Genomic DNA, 16,755 nt, shown 5'->3' on the forward strand with positions numbered 1-16,755 from the left:
AGCGGTGGAAGACATGATTACAACTGTAATTAACAACAATATTATAATGTTCAATGGTACGAAATATAAACAGATAAAGGGTGTTGCCATAGGATCAAAGCTAGGAAGAAATTATGCATGCAGCTACATGCGTAAATGGGATGAACAGCTGATGGAATATGAATGTCTACCAATCTTTTATAAGAGGTTTATTGATGATGGGTTTGGGCTTTGGACTCATGGAAGGAATCAGCTTGATAAATTCCTAGAACATGCCAATAAGATCGACGAAAACATACAGGTAGAAATGAGAGTGAATGCAAAACAGATAGAATTTTTGGACACAATTGTTGAACTCGAAGATACAAAGTTGACTACTTCATTATATACTTAACCCACCGACAAACACATGTATCTGAATCAAAAGTCAAGCCATCCTACAAAAACAAAAGAATCTATTCCATACAGCCAGGCCATACGACTCAAAAGAATATGCTCCAATGAAGGTGATTATCAACACCAGAAACTAAAACTCAGACACCATCTTAGAAAGCGTGGATATAGTGGTCACTTACTTGATAAACAGTTTCAACGTGCTGATAAATTAAGCAGGGAAAATCTCTTAAAACCAAGCAAAAATAATAAGGAAGACAACAAAAGAGTACCTCTTGTTCTGACATATTCAAGAAAACTACCGAATACCCACAGTATTGTACAAAAACACCTACCCTTGCTTCAGCAGTCTCAGAAGATGAAAGAGGTGTTCACTACAACACCGCTTATAACATATAGAAGGGATAGAAATATCTCTGATGTTCTCATTCATGGGAAAACAAATCGTGTTGTCAGTAGCGGGTTGAACCTAGATACAAGATGTACAGGTAAATGTGTTGTTTGTGGCATATTAGGAAGAGGTCTACACAATAATGGCGGCATAGAAGGAGTTTCCTTATCAAAAAGGCAAAGTTGTGAGACATGGAACATAATTTATGGCATTAACTGCCTCAAATGTCAAAGGTTTGTGAATGTGGGTGAAACCAAGAGGTCATTGAAACAAAGACTGAAAGAACAAGAAGCGGATGTCAGACTCCAAAGGGACAAACCAGTTGCTGAACATTTCAACTCCCTCGAACATGGGATGGACGACATGGGTGTCAGCATACTCCAGTGTATTCGGGATGATTCGGGATCGTATCGAAAACTAAAAGAATTGTCATGGATCCAAAAACTCAAAACAGAGGTTCCCAATGGACTGAATACGAAATCAACCTCCGAAATATTATGGCAACAATATAGACAGTGAAATTAAATGTCAGATGTTGATGCATGTATTTTATCACGAAAACACTATTCAATTAATAAGAATAATTCAATTGTCAATAATATGATGATGATAGCTATTTTAGGGTCTTAATAATTATAATTAATGTGATAATATAATTAAATTACGATGATGATGATAATGATGATGATGGTAGTGTTGATGATGATGATGATGATGATGATGATAATAAGTTAATGATAATGACGTTTTGGTAATATTGTTATTATTACTAGTATATTATTATTTTTATTATAATTATTATTAATAAAATAGTTATAATAATTAGTATTATAACACAAACATGTATTATCATTTTAAGCAGTAGTATAATTAATATTGTGATAATTAATTTATTATTAAAATAAATTCCGTTTTTATTAATTTAATTACTTTAATCATTTGTTGTATTTTTTGCAAATAGTAACATATATGTTTTTTTATAATAATGATACTTGTCATTGTACGGGCAAAAGCCCGCGAAGCGGGCGTTGACCGTTTATACATATGGGAATTTAGACATAAAATTACATAAGAATACCACATATGGATACGTCTCAAAAAAATTTGCCAGGCGACATATATTTTCGCGATGCTATTTATGAACTTGAACAAATCAAAAACACTTTGACATATGCTAAATCACATGTAAATACATACCTCTGAAAAAGTTATATCAATGACATCATAATTGTGTAGCGAATCGCACTAAATATTCTCGCATTATTTGTTTTTCTTCGCAACCGTTCCAGAATTAGGTCATTACTCAATTATCTCCCCTGAATGCTCTTCTTCAGTGGGTATAAGCCGAAGACTGGTTCACCATTCTATACATAGATGGTGACGTCACTACGTTATTGTCACCTCTATGCTAGGACGCATCACATTCCCCTGGTTAGGGGATTTGTGATTCCGCCAAAATAGTTCCGCGTAGGAATGAATTTTTTTTTTTAATGAGAAAAACGGTGTTGAATATGTGTTTAAAATGGAATGTTATTTAAAGAAATTTTATTAAATTATGTTTAAGGGTGATTTCAAATGTCTATAAAGAAGAATTGCAATTATTAGAAACATGTTTATCTGTCTTACTTTCGCTTTCACAATTCAATCGTAAACATGGCAAGTCCAAGAGATATCATACTTGAGGTTGCTAAAAAGGGAGGATTTCCCATGCCACTCAAGGAACTGCAAATCGAAGCGTTACTTTGTGTCATTGAAAAACGTGACATTATGGCTATACTCCCAACAGGTTATGGTAAAAGCCTGATTTACCAGCTGGCACCACTTATCCTTAAAGATTATTATAATCAACAGAAGTCTGTTTGCATCGTGTTGACACCTTTGAACAGTATTATGCAAGATCAGATCATTGCACTGCAAAAGATTGGAGTACAAGCCTGTTGTGTGGACTATAACTGTCAGGGTGGTCAAGCATTGTTTGATGATGATGGTGATGAAGGGGGTGCTAAATCAGATGGAGATGTAATATTAACGGTCCCTATGTCCGATATTGCTGATGGAAAGTTCACATTGGTGTATTCTCACCCTGGGGCGCTTTTAAGCACTGATACGGGGAAATCCTTGATACAAAATTTGGAGAATAAAAAAATAATTTCGTGCATAGCTGTAGACGAGGCACACATGATTCTGGAATGGTAATTGTTTCTATTATTTATACTGATGTTTAATACATATACACATGGCTGGTAGATTTAACACTTGAAAATGGTGATTAAACAGTTACCTAATCCACCCCTGATCCAGGTCTCCAAGTCACCTCACCAACAAAATTTCACCTACATGATTATAGCCATTCACTAAGCAAATATGAAGATATTCAATGAGTAAGATATGTGAAATACTCCAGAGTTTGGCAGTTATATCACCTATCTTGATTTTAAATTTGATCCTCAAACTGATCCTGGATCACATACTAATTCCAATTTCAATTTCAACTACTGAAATGCTTGGAAAATGTACATGTGTATTCCGTTTGATATTCTGAACAATTAACCCATTGCATGCTGGGAAATTTGTCGTCTGCTAAAATGTTGTCTGCTAAATTTTTAAAATTAGCATTTTCTTCGATTTTTTTTTCAAAGAATACTATCAGAATAGCAAACAGTTTGGATCCTGATGAGACGCCAAACTGTTTGCAAAGGCCTTCAAATTCCGGTTCCAGCGCTCAAAGGGTTAATGAAGAACAATCTTTAATGAAGTATGACTGAGTTACGATAGTACTTGATCCCGATATAACTTTTGGCACTTGATCCTTTGTGAACATGGGGCCAGGTGATCACTTCAGGATGCATTTTTTTTTTTAAACAACACACACAACTGAATAATATGTGTTTATTAATGCATAAAATACATATATAAGTCCAAAAGAGGTATAATGATAAACACAATAATGACATCAATAATGCTGTACTTTTTTATAATGGTTTATGATTATGACAATGATGGTCAGCTGACAATCATTTGAGACACTGCATACAGTTTTCTGCTCAACAACTCTGAATTGACACTTGTAAGAACTACACAGTTTTTAAAATAAGTTAAAACAGGGTCATTATCCATATTTTTTTCACTGAAAATCTTTCATACTGAAAAGAGCAAAACCATGGGATAGTATTATGGACCTATGTCTCTGGCTCATTTAACCTGACAGATAATTGATTTCCAATCCTGTGCATTTTATGTCATGTTTTTCTTTCACAAATAAAAAACATTCAATAATACAAGTTGACATGAGGTGAGGTAGCAACAATTGTAAGATTGAATGACAAAAGTCTAAGTAACACATATTGAATTTCACTTAAATAATTCAAATAAGACAGGAAATTTTACTAATAACACTATTTGTACCTCAATTTCATCAATATCAAAACAGTTTTATCATATACATGTACTTATATTTATATACACGGAAAAGTACAACACAAATTTATTTATAATATTACGTTAAAATATTATTCACAGTTAGGCTAAGAAAATAAACGTGTCACTCATGACCAGAACAACCAAGACTCACACAACTTTTGTCACTAGTGGCTATTTTAAAACATTATAATGAATAAATCATGCAAAACAAGTTAAAAGCTACACAATTTTTAATAGTTAACACAAATTGAAAATAAATAAGGAAGTGTTTGCATATTTCTCATATCTAAACAAGAGATGTGTTTGTCAGAAACACAATGCCCCCTATTGCGCCGCTTTGAATCCATATCTTTGACCTTGAAGGATGACCTTGACCTTTCACCACTCAAAATGTGCAGCTCCATGAGATACAAAATGTACACATGCATGCCAAATATCAAGTTGCTACATGTATCTTCAATATTGCAAAAGTTATTGCAAAACTTTAACCTACGTTAAAGTTTTAGGTTAAAGTTTTGGGACAGAATGACAGACAGACAGACAGGTTAAAAACAATATACCCCCGATCATTCGATCCGGGGACATAAAAATGATTGCATGAACAAGACTGACATATGCTTCATCAATCACATATTACTATGAGTGAAGTAGACCACTCTCCATTGCACATATGTGCCCTCACAAAAAGATTTCTCCTTTTAAAATACTTAACCTGATAATACAAATGCCATACTAGTAACTAATGTTTTCCAACAATTTTGGGTAAAAATATCAAACTTTTGATGGTCTGTGCTCAATATTTACACATGATTTATTTTACAGGTTACAAAACAATATTAATGTTCCATTAATATTAAGCGCCATAAACCATTTCTCAGACTTCAGGTGTGTTTTTTTATGTTGTTTTTTACACAATTTAATTTTCATGTGCACTTAAGTTAAAGAAGGATACAAAACTTTAGTGCAAATAGCAAAAAGCAAAAAAACCCACATTTTTTTCAATTTTGCAAAAATAAGTGTTGAAGATCTGACTACAAAAATCAATTTAACGAGTCCTTATTGGCATTAACAGCATCCCTTATTAGTCTTCATTGTCATCAAAAGCAAGCTTATTAACTGCTCTGGAGCTGTGCCTGATTATAAAGTCCTTTAATTTGTCTTTGTTCACAGCACCAATCACATTTGATGAAATTTTCTTGAAAGGATTCATTTGTCTACCCTTCTGATAGTTGAAAGGCCTTATTTTTCGAATTGCATCCCCTAATCTTGAAATATCTTCTGATATTGACTTTCTGGAGTGTCTATCTTTATGTGTCTTGCTTCCTTCTAGTCCATTTACCATTGCACTGATTACAGGTGCTGCCTTCGATATTCTTAGCATAGCTTTATCACTTTTTCCGGCTCCAAGTCCTCTAATTACGTGTTTGACAAGACGAATATTATTCTCCTGTTCCATGTCTGCTGGTTTGTTTTTTCCTGGTCGGCCTTTTCTGTTGACCAACAATCCCAGTTTCACTCTAGCACTTTCAAAGTCTGACAACAGGCATTCAGTTTTAGTAAGGAAGTTGACACACTCAATAGCATACTTTGATTTGTAGGATGACAATCCTACAAACAGTGGAATGAATCGTTTCATAAGAATTGTAATCATGTCTATATCACCTGATTTTATTGCATCATTGAACATGATAAAATCCATTGCAACTCTGACAATCCCAAGGCTGTATGAAAACACACCATCTTCTGCTTCGTCAGTTTTACAATCTTCAGGCACTCTTATGCGGACAGCTTCACCTGAAAGCCAAACAAAATTATTTTTACAATAGAAAAGCTGTCATCATAAACAAATAACTTAAAGATACAATTAGTTGTAATTTACCTCTGACTGATTAGACTGATATATGTTAAAAAAGCGAGTTTCCAATTAAAGGTTACACATACCAGGAAATAATATAATATTTTTGATAAAAAAAACAAAGAAAAATCAAGACGAGGCATTCAGTAAATGCACATGATCTGGATTGGATGTTTATTAGTGAGTTTTGTGAAACAAAGCCCAAATTAGGTCAAGGTCAAATATGGGTTTGAATTAAGAATTTATATTTAATTACCATTTATTATAAGATCAATGGTTTTCCCGACATCTTTTGAAGGCACCGTAACACAGTACAAATGGCCACTGCGCCGAAGGTATATTTTAGCATCTTTTGGAGCAGAGTATGGGCAGAACAGTGTATCCACCACTTTGGTCACTTGCTCCTGTAACCACTGCTTCTTCCCTTTGGTATTAGAAGTCTTCACTTTTTCCGGAACCAGAGACCCCAAGTCTGTCTTGCAATCAGCCCCCCATCTTTCACAAGCTAACTCTATCACAAGAGCTCTGAAAAGATGTAAAATAATTAACAAACAATAAAATAAAAGCTACAATGACAGGGCCTAAGACATTACTGTTAATTGTATTACTCTGAGCCATCACCAACTCTAACAACCCTGTGTTAGCCCTTATACTAAATGATGAAACCACTGTGTCAACATTTATTATGTTGAATCGCTGGTAATAGCAAATGGCAAACAACTACAGTCATGCATAACACTGAAGTGCCAATTTTCTATGTAAATCTCTTAATAGGCATTCAAAATATATTTCTATAATTTTGCTCAAGCAAGAACCAACACAGTTAACGGATTTTATGATGATAATGTTAATTTATAATGACAGCATATAAGTGTAGAAACCTAGTGACAGTAATGAGGAAGTCTTTGTGTGATTCATATCCATTAGCCTTAACTTGACCATTAACGTTTGTTCTATGAAGAATTGCTCTGTACTGGGCAAGTGATCCCTCTTCACGAGCTGTTTCTGGTATGTAGAAGGTTTTGATGATTTTCTGAAAATACATAACACACATTTTGTTTCATATCAGGGGACAGCAGTTTCGACAAGACTTCAGCAGAATAGGTTCTGATCTCTTGGCAAGGTTTACTAACATTCCTGTTCTCGTGTTCACTGCTACAGCTTCACCAGATGCTCAAAAGAAGATATGCGCAAGTCTTCAACTTAAAACTCCAAAGATAATAGCAATGAATCCTGATAGACCAAACATTAAATATATTAAAACTGAACGACCGTCTTCTTCAAACACACAAGACCATCTGGATGAGATCCTTACTCCTATGGCTGAACAGCTTATCAAAGAAAAACATCAATATCAACTTACTATCATGTACACGGACACATATGTAATAAGCTATGTCTATGCTTTCTTTGAGAAAAAAATGGGTGACCTTCAGTATGTGGGAGATGCCGTGCCGGAGAACAGACTTTTTGCTCAGTACCACCAAACATATACAGAAAAAATGAAACGACACATAGTCAAAGAGCTATGCAAAGAAAATTCGAAGATCAGACTCATATTTGCAACTGTAGCCCTTGGAATGGGACTAAATGCACCAAATACGGCAGTTATGTTTTATAACAATACTGACATACGAAGAAATCGACCAGGAATAGAGCGGCAAATGATACAATATTGCAAGAACAGTTCAAAATGCATGAGACTATTAATGCTGGAATGTTTTGGATATTCAAAAAGTGAAAATATTGATAACAACTTGTGTTGTAGCATTTGTGATAAGAATCTTCAAACAACAGTTGACTAATACAAAACAAGAATTAGCCTATATGAAAACTGTCACTATAGAGATACCATTCACATACCTCTAACAAGTCTTGCTGAACATGAAATAGTTCTTCGATGACTGGAGACAACTGGTCAAACCTCTCTGTTCGACTGTGAGTACCAGATCTCAGAACGCGTGCCGAATCAAATGTTACCCGTGTCAGCTGATCACCACCCAGGGGAATACTGGCCATGTTGTTAAACTCATCACCTGAAAATAACCAAAACAAATAATTAATTGTTGCATTTTATTTGTTTCATAAAAATACTAATTTGTTTCAATGCACATTCTTGTAGTATTTTTAGTTGTTTATGTTTTCTTTACCGATATACAATATATTTGGTATGCCTGATGTTTAGGACACTGTGATTAAAGAATTTAAGTGTTATGTGCGTATTTTTCCGAATAATAGAGACACTTATAAATGGAGAAGACAATTAACTTTTTTCCTTGTTTTCGCTCTGTTATTGTATTCATAAATGAAAACTTTGAGCTTTATGTATATAAAACAAAAATGCTTAATATGGTGTTTGTGAAACAGAAAGCCAGTAAAACATTTTCATTAGTATTAGCAATAATAAATACCATTTCTGACACCAATATTTTTGTAGAATGGGAATAGTGTATAACATAATGATGTATATTGTAACTGAAAAGAGTTTCAAACAGTTTATCAAGCAACTAAACTGTAATATGTTGCAACATATTAGGGAAAGATCTAGGATCCGATATGGTACAGGGTGCTGCATAAAAGGAGCAGGGTGGAAATTTGGACCAAAAATTTTCTTTTAGTTTGCTATATCCAGGGTACTCATTAGTCAAATGCATGTGATCAAGGGTTTAAAGCACATCTGCTGCATTTTTCATTAAATATTTGGGAAAATTAAATATTTTCATAATTTTTTGTTGGCCAGAACAGAGGGGCAGGAGGGAAGAACAAAAAAGGAGCAGGTTGCAGCACCCTCCTGTTTTACTTTAGATCTTTCCCTAGACATACATTGTATATAACTAAAGCAAAGCAAAAGTGTGGCCGTAACACATGCTTATTACGTCATATTTTACTAGTACGCGAAGCAGGAAAGTGTAAACATCGTTGAAAATTTTAAAAATCCATGTAAAGTATCTTATTTTTCAATTGACTTTAATGAAATAAAGACGAGACTTTTGAGCCGACACAAAAACCCCATAAAAACACAAACTGAAATTGATAAAAACGGACTATGTAAATATTTCAACAAAAGCATGACACGTTGTGCACATTTTCCTTCTTTCTGGGGGAATTTGTTTTCAAATTAGGGAAAAAATAAACCTTTGGGGTCAAATTTTCGGCCTCAAAAATATGCCCTGTAAAGAATATGGAAAAACAACAATAACATGAACTTGGAAACTGTGGTCTAACTCAAACTAAATACCTCTCCCAGCAGGTGTATATAATGACTCTATGGTTCCTAATATAGTGTCCATTATCTGAACACAATTAGGTAATGACTTTGGGTCTTTCATGATCACCTAATTAAAAAAAATCCATGTAGCTTAGTTCTTAACTATTTACTAGTATATATATATATATATATATATATATATATATATATATATATATATATTCTTTAGGAAAATATCTAGGACCACTTAAGTTATACAGGGTGCTGCTTAAGTGTTAACCTTTTAGTAAACACTTATTATTAGTAAATTCATTTGCATAAAAAGACAAGACTGTGTATTTTGGTGATTAGTTAACATGGCAACATAATTGGTGTATTTTTAACATGTCCATTATTCTGTTGCTACTTGATTATATTGTTAACAGGTATTTGATTAAAAGAATATTCCTATTTTAAAACAATTTTGCTTGTTGTTTGAATAATGTTTTAAGTGTGTTTTATTCTAGAAAGTGACCATTTTTCCTACCAAAAAGCTGTAGGGTTGGTCATTTTTGCAAACTACAACGTTTACAGAATCTCAATTAACCAAAAAGTCAAAATGTGATTTTTGACCACAAGACTGATTTTCCCAGCTGCGGTCACATATAATGAAGTTAATTGTCAAAATGTACAAAATTTTCATTTAGCCAATTCCATTATTCATTAAATCATATTTATTTGTCCTACTTACAAACATTGAATGAACTTGTGATGGTCTATCAACCACTTGTTTGTATTTATGGTCCACAAGACGAGGTGTTGCCGTAGAAAACATGGACAATGGCTGTATTTCTTCTACCAGTATCCGCATGACAAGCTGAGTACATCTTTTCCTACAAATAAAGAAAATCAAAGCGCTGAAGGCACTGAATTTGTTCGGCATTGCTGTTGTATAATCTTAGACGCAACTCAGTTTTCAAAATTATGTTATAGCTTTTTATATCGCAAGTTTGAAATGACCACAACCCATTCAAATTTATAAAGAGCTTGTCTTAAAGCACTGGTCAAGATGTGGGTTTTTTTCAAATCATTAATAAAAAGCTTTAAGCTTCATTTTAGGAAAACAGGGCTTAATGCATATGCATTAATTGTCATCCCAGTACCAGAAACTCTCTTTAAACAAAAAACACCACAATATCAGAAAGTGTCGTCCTCGATTAGCCTGTGCACATTGCACAGGCTAATCTGTGTGCACAGGCTAATCTTTTATGACATGCATTAAGCCCCGTTTTCCTTGAAAGCAGCCAATATGTACAGATTTCAATGACAAACACTAGACGGGCCAATGTTGTCTTACAAGCTGTTAAATACTTTTGAATACATACACACTTTGTAGTGTACCAGTGGAGACTATAAACAGGCAGATGCGGTGGATAGGCTAGGATCGTCAGCTTAATTTTACTGCAGTTATCCATACAGGTAGTGGTAACGGTTCCTAGCGTACTTAATGCAGACTGACTTGAAAAATTGTCTCTACATTATTTGTGAGCTAACACTCACATATAAAAAATGAACATTACCTTATGTAATTATCTGAATTGAAAATGTATTGCTGGATTACAAACAGAAAGGTTGCAATTCAATTAACATGGTTAACTGTTTCTTATTGTTCTTTTCTTCACTCACATGTTGTATTTGCGCTACTTTCAATCAAGTTGAGAAAATAAATGAATACCTTAATGCTTCATGTTCGTTTGAAGACAAAAAGAAGATGGTAGGGTCAGGTCCTTGGGCAGTTATCTGTTTCGGTTGTGTGCTCAGTCCTTGAAGATCTCTTGGGTCAAATCTGTCGATAAGGATCGACCAATGAGTGTAGTGAAAATCTCTGTTTCCACTACCAAGCCTGACCTGTGGAAAATAAATTCATATTGCTCCTGTTGAATGTACAGACTCTATCTGTTTTAATTGTTGTTTTCTCATTTTTTTATCAAAATTATTCTTATATATTAAATATATATTTATATATTAAATATTGTTAAAGTGCAACAAATAGTAAAACATTGATAAAATTATACAGCTTAATTAAAGTTACAAACATATTAACTTCCTAACCTGATAAGCTTTTATGTGCCCGTCAATGTTATCAACTGTGATTTTGATGGTTTTCCCAATAGCCAAAGCAGAAACTACATCCCGACCATTTATTTGTCCAAGGTCATCCAACATTGGCAGCTTGCTTTTTGTAGGTATTGACATTCCCAGGTTGTGTAAAAACTCCATGAGCTGGAAATGAAATTTGAAATCTCAAGCATTGTTTGATATTTAACAACACTTAAAGCTGCACTCCATAAACTCTAAATCAATATGTTTGACATTGGCATAGGTTGCTTTGAACATAAATGATTTTTATTCAAACTAAAACTAATTTGTATTAACCAAAAAATGTATGTTTGAAAGTTCTAGGGTACATGAATGACTAATTGTACATATATGTCCGTTTTAAATTGGTAAGAGAAGAAATAGAAACCTTATCTACAATGTAGACTAGTAGTTTAATATATATATATTTATATAAAAAAGCCATCTATGGAGCGTGACTTTAAACTACAGATACATCACAGGCATTCATGATAACCATTGATTGAATCTTCATGCACATTACAATTATGTTTTAATACCGTCATTATGTGCACATTTTTGTATGAAATTATAACAGACATTTAAAAAAAGTTCACACAATAGTGTGAGCTGTTACAGCAAAATGGAAAGAACATGACTGCACATATAATACATTGTTAAATATGATATAAATTTATAATAAAGTACACATACATAATCCAGAATGTAAATGCCAACCATTCCACAGGCTTATAAACTAACATTTTGAATCCATTAGCCCAACATTTTTCTTTTAATCTGTTTGTGTAGTGGATATAGGAGTTATCTCTGAAATTTTACTAGCCCATCACACATTTTAGGGGCCATGGCTAATTTGGGCTAAAGCTAATTTATATCCCTGTTACAGTTAATGTTTTAAGGCCAGAATAAACATACTTACTCCATTCCCTGCATTATATCTTATACATGATGCAGCAACAGCTTTTTGAAAGGCAATCATGTGGTTGTTCCGTAAGTACATGCCAAGTGCATACATAGCTGCTATACCATGTTTTTTCTCTGGAACTGCAAGATCCATTGGGCAAGACAGGGTTATCAGAAACTGCAACACCTTCGGACATTTCAAGTGCATTTCTTTTACAATGTCACTGAAAAAGGTTTCAGGTTCTAGTTCTGACACCTTTGTCCTTAAAACACTTTTGTCTTTTGTTCCACAGATCCTGTTTAGTTCTCCAGATAGTCGTTGCAATAAACATAGATATAGTCTTTCATTTACAGAAGGGAGATCAAGAAGTTTTTCCAAAACAGTATTAACACTTACAGTGTCTTTTGATGATTGTTCAAATATTGTTATGACACTTTTCTTTTCGTTAACAGTAATTTCAGGAGGCATCAGTATTTTCTTCTTATGAAAACTGTATGGATTATTAAGATCTACATTTTGATTTACGGTTGTTGAATACAAATGGTCAAGGCTTTGTGTTTTTGTTTTGCTTGGTATACCAGAGTATGAATGATCAATGCTGCCTGATTTTGGACTAATAACTGAATCAATACATCTTGATGGAGATGGAGATGGCATCTTAAAAAGTGCCCTTGAACTTTTTCTAGATTTTACTGGTACAGTTGTGTCCTTGAACTTCTTAACTACTGGAGAAACAGAATGCATAATTAATCTCTTTGTTCTATCCTCACTCTTCTTTAGTTCTTTCATGTTCATTTGTAAATTCAACTTCATTTCTGATAGTTTGTCCAATATTTTCAAACATGTGTCACAAACCAACAGATTCTCATGTACTACTTTCACAAGGTCTTCAATATTGCAGCCCAGACATTCAAACTGTTTTTTCAGTAGTATGGATCGCATAGCTACATTTCTTAAGTTTTTTAAATGTCCTTGAGATGAACGATTACAGGTTAGACAGGCCCTCACTGACTTTACTGGAGTTGCTGTTTCCATGGCTACAAAAGACAATAACATAGTATTAACAAAATCTGAGCATGACCTTTTCACAGGCTTGTGGTCTTCAAACTGGATATTAACCACCGCATGCCAAATCAAGTTTGTTAGATAAACTATATACAAATGATGTTTAAGCATACACTTAATACAGCATATTTAAAGCAGGGCTTTTTCATGCTGATTTTATAGCCGTTATTCAGTCATATTCCCAATGGCAAAACATACCTTTTTTCCAAAATCCACTAAAAACATTCCCAATGGTGAATGGATAGTTTCAGTTTTCAAAGTATAGAAATAAAAAGATTTTCAGTGTAGAAAAAGGACTGGTAGGTTGAAATAACCATTTTTCTGATAGGGTTTCAGTTTCTATTTTATAACAATTAACTTAGAAATTTTACTAATAATATTTACCCAATTTAGGGTGAATTGACACTTCAATTCCCAATTTCAAGGGTATGGGTCATGTTCCCAAAGTAGGGTATACCTAAGGTAAAGGAATAAATCAACAAAGTTTAAGCAAGAAAGCTTTTGTATTATGCTTTCAGGGGGATAAATGCAGCAAAAAGTTAACTGGAACTGATTGAATTAGTTATGTTTTGAAATGTGAATATGGATATAGGAGGCTTTATAATTTTCAAATAAACTTTTTGCTGATTGATAACAAATGCCATGACAATGTTTTGAAATACTAATTATATTATTATTATGTAAATGATTTTTAATAATTCTCTAAAGGGTGAACTTTAATTGGCTATTTTTGACAAATAACTGCATATGCTGTCTTGCCTAATCTGTTATCATACAAATAAATTTTACCCTTTATTTTTACATCTTCTCACATTAACACTAAATCCCGAAAGAATTATCGTGGTAAAAAAATTCAAAGTTTTTTGCCGGGTTATTCTAACCTGGTGGACTGACTGTACAATATCATACCACTTTCGGAGACTTACATGTAGTACCACATAAGAATATGTGTTCAAACCTATGAAAATGTGTAAATGCTTTAGTTTAGAATAAAGGTGTGATATACATGTTGAGCAATATAGCAACTCATTTTGCTGTAATAAATTATTTTACAATCTGAGAAAATAATTACTAGTACATGGGAAAACATCTTCAATTAGCATTAATGTGAAAATACTGAGCAAAGGCCTGGGATTGAACCCAGGACCTCCAGAGTGGTAGTCAGACACTTTAACCACGGCGCTAAAGATCTATCCCAACAACAAGGCTGTTGGAAGTGACCTTATTTCACTACACTCCTCCCCCTTTTTAATGTTTCAAGGCCCAGATTCGCCCGCTACAGCATGTCTTGCATCCGCATGGCCCTCCCAGACACCATTGAACAGCTCAGACCCATTCCCGCATTCACAGTTCTTTTTTGCCTCGTCGCCATTAATGTGAAAATACTGGGCTCAGGCCGGGGATTGAACCCACGACCTCCAGAGTGGTAGTCAGACACTCAAGAGCTAGCCCAACAGCAAGGCTGTTGGAAGTGACCTTATTTCACTACAGCTTTAATGTGTGTGGTTAATTGTTGTAAAATACTATATAACATTACTATGACATTGACACCGACAGTTAATGTAATATATCAAATAGCTTTTTATTGGTGATTTATCGTATTTCATCTAATTAAACTTACAGCCAAACAATGTATGCAACAATAAATAATAACTACAACTTACATGATTGTAACTGACAATCAGTATACTCATATATTGTTACCTTGAACGTTGACAAACTGAGATGATGTCAATCGGCAGCCATGTTGAAAAAGTAGTGCTACCCACAATTCCTTTCGCGATAGTACACAGGTCAGTAAGACCGGTGTGTACACAATGCTGGTTCACTACATATAGTAACAGTCTTCACCGAACACAATTTAGGGGAACATAACCCGTCTTTAATATATTGCCGAATCTCCGATTTCTGTCGAATTTATTTGCTTTGATCTTTTCGATATCTTATTGTTATTATTATCCTGACAAATCACAAACGCTTGTTAAAAAATTATTTGTTTTAAACACTACAGTTGGCATCTCTATTCTTCAAGTATTCTCGCGGTATTTCAATAACGACACCCTACTGTTTATGTATCAGAATTTGTGACGCATTTTCCAATCGCTCTCAGAAAGAAGTTTTACGTTTGATCATGAGCAATATTCTGGTAAGTTGTCGTTGTTACCCACCAGAAACACATTTATTCACAAATTTTTAAGATATTCAGATATAACTTTTTAGTCTTTTAGCTTTAATTTTTAAAGTATTTTCTCCTCGTCTGCTCGCACTTTACCGATATCCCAAAAGGTTACATATCACTATAAATAGTTTAGGCCTAAAACCACAAAATCCGATACCGTTGGAATTTTCGTACCACAATCTTACGTAAAAAATCTTCCAGATTCGAAATCAACAAAAAACAAGACATTTATAAATTGTCTGCATTATTGATCAAATTTTAAGATATTTGTTGGTTTTCCGTTTTTAGAAGCTGTTCTGCCAAGGCAAGAGCTGGGCATTATATAAGCCATTATATCCAGCAAAACTGACAGTTTTGGTTTACAGAAATCAACAAAGAAGGGATTCCCGAACTATCAAAATTTCCAAGCTATACACACAGTTATTATCTGTGGTGATCTTTATTGGTTCTGTTTGTTTACTTGGATGGAACATGTGTGAACTTTTATAGAACTTTGAAAAGTCTATATATGTCTATCTATAAACAAAAATCAGCTATGGTATAATAAGATCAGATGTGCAAACCATGTCAAAGGGTTGTTAAATTAACAATTTGAAGGCAATTATGCTGAAAAAATATGAAAAGTTTCCATGCAAATTTTGTCTGTATTTCGACAAGTGTCTGTCGATTATTGTCAAACTAGTAATACAAAACTTACCACAAGTATGTAAAAGCACTAAGTACCAGTGATCATTTTTAGTAAGATAGTGTAATTCTAAACAGTAGCAAATAGCTTGTTTAGTAAATGCATAATGCAATTAATATGATTTCCGTTCTATTGTGTAATTAATAAATTGGTTGTTACTTGCTAATCCATGATAAATGTTTAATGGCTAGTGCAAAACCAGCAATGTTAATTTTGTAAAAGGTAATACAATAACACCACTTTGTAATTTCATAAACGTAAATATTCTTGAAATGTAGGTTGATGAGTTTTACTTATTTTGTAACTATTATTTTATGGCAAATAAATGATGTGAAGTGTTTTGTATATCCACACAATACCACATATCTTTTTATATATGTACTGTATTATGTGTTATTTGAATGTTAAAATAAAAAAATATCGATGATATAACATGATGCATTCTAATATTTGCATTCAAATTGTAACTGTAGAGCTAAGTGTATGCAGTTTAGACTGTGATTTTAGAATTGCTACAAAATGGCTAGTTTTTTAGTGGCGACACAATTTAAACTATTC

The 16,755-nt window shown here is 33.5% G+C and overlaps 3 protein-coding genes across 3 annotated transcripts; 1 reads left to right on the plus strand and 2 right to left on the minus strand.

Annotated features, from left to right (window-relative positions):
• The first annotated feature begins 2,416 nt into the window (after positions 1 to 2,416).
• LOC127854636 (bifunctional 3'-5' exonuclease/ATP-dependent helicase WRN-like) lies at positions 2,417 to 2,959 on the plus strand. Its single transcript, XM_052389699.1, has one exon. The coding sequence runs from the start codon at positions 2,417 to 2,419 to the stop codon at positions 2,957 to 2,959; it is 543 nt and encodes a 180-aa protein (XP_052245659.1).
• A 2,000-nt stretch (positions 2,960 to 4,959) lies between these two features.
• On the minus strand, positions 4,960 to 9,258 carry LOC127855694 (uncharacterized). Its single transcript, XM_052391477.1, has 4 exons — positions 7,902 to 9,258; positions 6,920 to 7,071; positions 6,295 to 6,563; positions 4,960 to 5,977 (listed from the first exon to the last, which is right to left on the minus strand). Exons 1-4 carry the CDS (start codon positions 8,055 to 8,057, stop codon positions 5,265 to 5,267), a joined length of 1,290 nt encoding a protein of 429 aa, XP_052247437.1. The 5' UTR covers positions 8,058 to 9,258; the 3' UTR covers positions 4,960 to 5,264.
• A 10-nt stretch (positions 9,259 to 9,268) lies between these two features.
• LOC127854638 (uncharacterized) lies at positions 9,269 to 15,152 on the minus strand. The gene is made up of 6 exons (XM_052389700.1): positions 15,038 to 15,152; positions 12,284 to 13,305; positions 11,338 to 11,508; positions 10,961 to 11,133; positions 9,977 to 10,118; positions 9,269 to 9,373 (listed from the first exon to the last, which is right to left on the minus strand). The coding sequence occupies exons 2-6, from the start codon at positions 13,301 to 13,303 to the stop codon at positions 9,269 to 9,271; spliced, it is 1,611 nt and encodes a 536-aa protein (XP_052245660.1). The 5' UTR covers positions 13,304 to 13,305; positions 15,038 to 15,152.
• Positions 15,153 to 16,755: the final 1,603 nt, after the last annotated feature.

Source organism: Dreissena polymorpha, chromosome 13 (assembly GCF_020536995.1).
Source record: "Dreissena polymorpha isolate Duluth1 chromosome 13, UMN_Dpol_1.0, whole genome shotgun sequence".
Classification (NCBI taxonomy): Eukaryota; Metazoa; Mollusca; class Bivalvia; order Myida; family Dreissenidae; genus Dreissena; species Dreissena polymorpha.

Bases quoted from the DNA above. Each gene is read 5' to 3' on its own strand.
- LOC127855694 (XM_052391477.1), bottom strand. From the start codon at position 8,057: ATGGCCAGTATTCCCCTGGGTGGTGATCAGCTGACACGGGTAACATTT. The intron at 7,072-7,901 runs GTATGTGAATGG...ATGTATTTTCAG, and splicing joins TTCAGCAAGACTTGTTAGAG to AAAATCATCAAAACCTTCTA. The intron at 6,564-6,919 runs GTTTCTACACTT...ACATCTTTTCAG, and splicing joins TTCCTCATTACTGTCACTAG to AGCTCTTGTGATAGAGTTAG.
- LOC127854636 (XM_052389699.1), top strand. From the start codon at position 2,417: ATGGCAAGTCCAAGAGATATCATACTTGAGGTTGCTAAAAAGGGAGGA.
- LOC127854638 (XM_052389700.1), bottom strand. From the start codon at position 13,303: ATGGAAACAGCAACTCCAGTAAAGTCAGTGAGGGCCTGTCTAACCTGT. The intron at 11,509-12,283 runs GTAAGTATGTTT...TTTCATTTCCAG, and splicing joins GATATAATGCAGGGAATGGA to CTCATGGAGTTTTTACACAA. The intron at 10,119-10,960 runs GTATTCATTTAT...CTTTATTTGTAG, and splicing joins AACGAACATGAAGCATTAAG to GAAAAGATGTACTCAGCTTG.